A 2,917-nucleotide genomic window follows, 5' to 3' on the forward strand; every position below is an offset into this window, starting at 1 on the left:
AACCTGCAAAATATAATTAAAAATTGATAGGTCGATCCGTCCCGCACCGTTAAATGGATGAGTTAGGTTGTTAATTTCTCAACCCGCCCAAATAACGAGACTAACATATTTTGGTGGGTTGTGGGGCTCGTCCCGCCAATCCATTTTAACAACTCTAACAAGTTATGCTAATAAAATCGGTAGCTCGCTAAATATTCATATGCTAGGATTAGCCAGCGTCAACTATTAACATAGATAATAACGAAATCATACCAATTTTTATACTATCCCCAAAGTGAGATTAGGATATTCACCGAATATTTGCGAATCGTGTCTCATCAATTCCGCATTATTCCTAAACGACACCATTTTTTGCCTTAAAGTTTCAATCACGGCTTCTTCTTAATTTCACTATATAAATTGTAAGAATGAAACATGAAACTATAATACACCCAAAAAAAATTTAATCAATAAATTAAATTAAATTAATAACATAATGAATTACGAAAATTATGACCCCTGTTTCCCCGACCAGCCCGTGGTGGATCTCTACCTCCGCACTTGGGTCCAGCTTCCAGCATTCCGCCTGAAGCCTGCTTTCATATGGGCCGACGACGGCCCGGCCCGGACGAGTTCTTCCTCAAGCATGATGACATACGAGCAGCTGAACACCTCGGTGCAATGTGTTTCGTCGAATCTGCTGCGACAGTTGCGAAGGGGTGACACCGTCGTCATTTTATGTGAACCGGGCCTGGAGCTTGCAGAGATCATATTCGCTTGTCAGCGGGCCGGGCTTGCGGCGGTTCCGACCACTCCTCCACACCCTTCCTTTGCTGGCGGAAATCACCACCACCTGGTGAGAGTTCTGTCTCAAACAAAGCCTAAGGCCGCCATAGCGGCGAAATGCTACATAAACCGAGTGAGGGAGTACGTATCTTCGAACCCCTCTTGTTCGAACAGGCTTTCTGGGCTTCTGCAAATGATCGAATGGATCCCCGTGGAGGAAATAAAGGGGAAGATTCATCGGAAGCAATGGGATTTTTCGAGATATAGTGGCTGTAAGGCGGATGATGTTTACTTGATTCAGTACACTTCTGGTGCGACCGGTATTCCTAAGCCGGTTCTCGTTACTGCCGGAGCGGCGGCGCATAATGTGAGAACGGCAAGAAAAGCCTATGATCTTCATCCGAATAGTGTCATCGTTTCTTGGCTGCCTCAGTACCATGATTGTGGCCTAATGTTCCTGTTACTAACTATAGTATCTGGTGCAACTTGCGTGTTGATGTCTCCGAAATCGTTCCTAAAACGGCCTAGGCTGTGGCTGGAGTTGATTTCCGAGTACAAGGCGACTTGCACACCGGTACCGTCGTTCACTTTGCCTCTAGTTTTGAAACGTGGAGGTGTGGGAAGAGGGAGTTCTTGTATAAGTCTAGAGAGCATGAAGAATTTGATCATCATCAATGAGCCCGTATACAAGGCTTTGGTTGACGAATTCGTGGACGCTTTTGGCCCTTTTGGGCTGAAACCCTCCTGTATTTCTCCATCCTATGGCTTAGCAGAGAACTGTACTTTTGTTTCAACGGCTTGGAGAAGTGGAGATGATGAAAAGTTACCAGTGTACAAAAGCCTCTTGCCTAGTGCCAGACTGACTTTTTCTGTAGAAGAAGCAGAAGAAGAAATCCAAATCATAGTAGTGAATGAGGAAACACAAGAGCTAGTTAATGATGGGATTGAAGGAGAGATTTGGATTTCTTCTCCAAGCAATGCCTCCGGATACCTCGATCACCCCTCCTTAACACGCGAAGCGTTCAACGCTAGGCTCAAAAACATTAACACGGCTGGATGCTTCGTAAGAACAGGGGACAGAGGAATTGTGATAGGAAAAGAGAGGTATCTATTCGTCACTGGACGATGTTCAGACATCATCAAACTCGAAAATGGTCAAGAAATTCACCCTCATTACATAGAGACCGCGGCATATAACAGCTGCCTGAATCTCATTCGAGGAGGTTGTGTTGCAGCATTTGAGGTTGCAAGACAAATAGTCCTTGTGGCAGAGGTGCAAATAAGTGAAGGGGAGTCACTTGTTTTCAAGAAAATGAGTGAAACGATCAGAAAAGAAGTGAAGAATAAGGAGAACGTGGAACTCGGATCGGTGGTTCTTGTCAAGGGTGGGAGTCTTCCCAAGACAACTTCTGGGAAAATTCAAAGATGGGCAGTTAAGAATAAGTTGGTAGAGGGTGGATTTAAGGTTGTAATGAAAATGGAGTTTGAGGGCTATGGTAATAGTTCTTTATTGTTTGAGAGAATAACAAGGGAAAAAGAAGGCAGAGAGGAGAAAGTTATGGTGGAAGGTGGAGAAGGGATCATGCTTGCAACTAAAACTTACAGAAACCATGTTTCTTTGCTCTCTGCTATGTAGGAATTTGCAAGTTGTACATGTTCTATATCTATGCATGTGTGTGTTGTGATTATGTGTGATGCATTTGTGTTTGGTACAAATGTATGTTTTACTTCGAAAAAACTAATATAATAATGATTTGAATCAATATGATCACTTACAACATAATGTCACGATTATGTGATTTCCCGAGCATATGAAACTTGGGCAATGGCCATATTATGGGGTAATAATCTCAAACGAAAACTTTGTACTCTTTAAATGCTATTTCTTAGTAAAATTCAATCTGTCAAATATCTAGTAATTTTTTCCTCGAATAATTTCACTCATGTCACATTGTTTTTTTAGCAAATGTTGAATATATTCCAAATGTTAACACAAGGTAATGTCTATTAATAGCTTGCATAAATTAGAAGTGATATATATCACTTACACTACGTTTTTTGTGTTCCACATCTTTGACTTGTGCATCGGAATGATTTGGTCAGCACGAAATATGTGATATATCATCTTAACTTTGAGAATGAAAATAAAATT

General features: G+C 41.8%; 1 protein-coding gene across 1 annotated transcript; it reads left to right on the forward strand.

The window, feature by feature from the left end:
- Positions 1–475: 475 nt before the first annotated feature.
- Positions 476–2,401, forward strand: LOC140865935 (uncharacterized). Its single transcript, XM_073270779.1, has one exon. The coding sequence runs from the start codon at positions 476–478 to the stop codon at positions 2,399–2,401; it is 1,926 nt and encodes a 641-aa protein (XP_073126880.1).
- The last annotated feature ends 516 nt before the right edge of the window (positions 2,402–2,917 follow it).

The sequence above is a fragment of the Henckelia pumila genome, chromosome 1, assembly GCF_033568475.1.
Source record: "Henckelia pumila isolate YLH828 chromosome 1, ASM3356847v2, whole genome shotgun sequence".
Taxonomy (NCBI): Eukaryota; Viridiplantae; Streptophyta; class Magnoliopsida; order Lamiales; family Gesneriaceae; genus Henckelia; species Henckelia pumila.

What these genes read in the sequence shown, in the direction of transcription:
- LOC140865935 (XM_073270779.1), top strand. Translation starts at nt 476, where the DNA reads ATGAATTACGAAAATTATGACCCCTGTTTCCCCGACCAGCCCGTGGTG.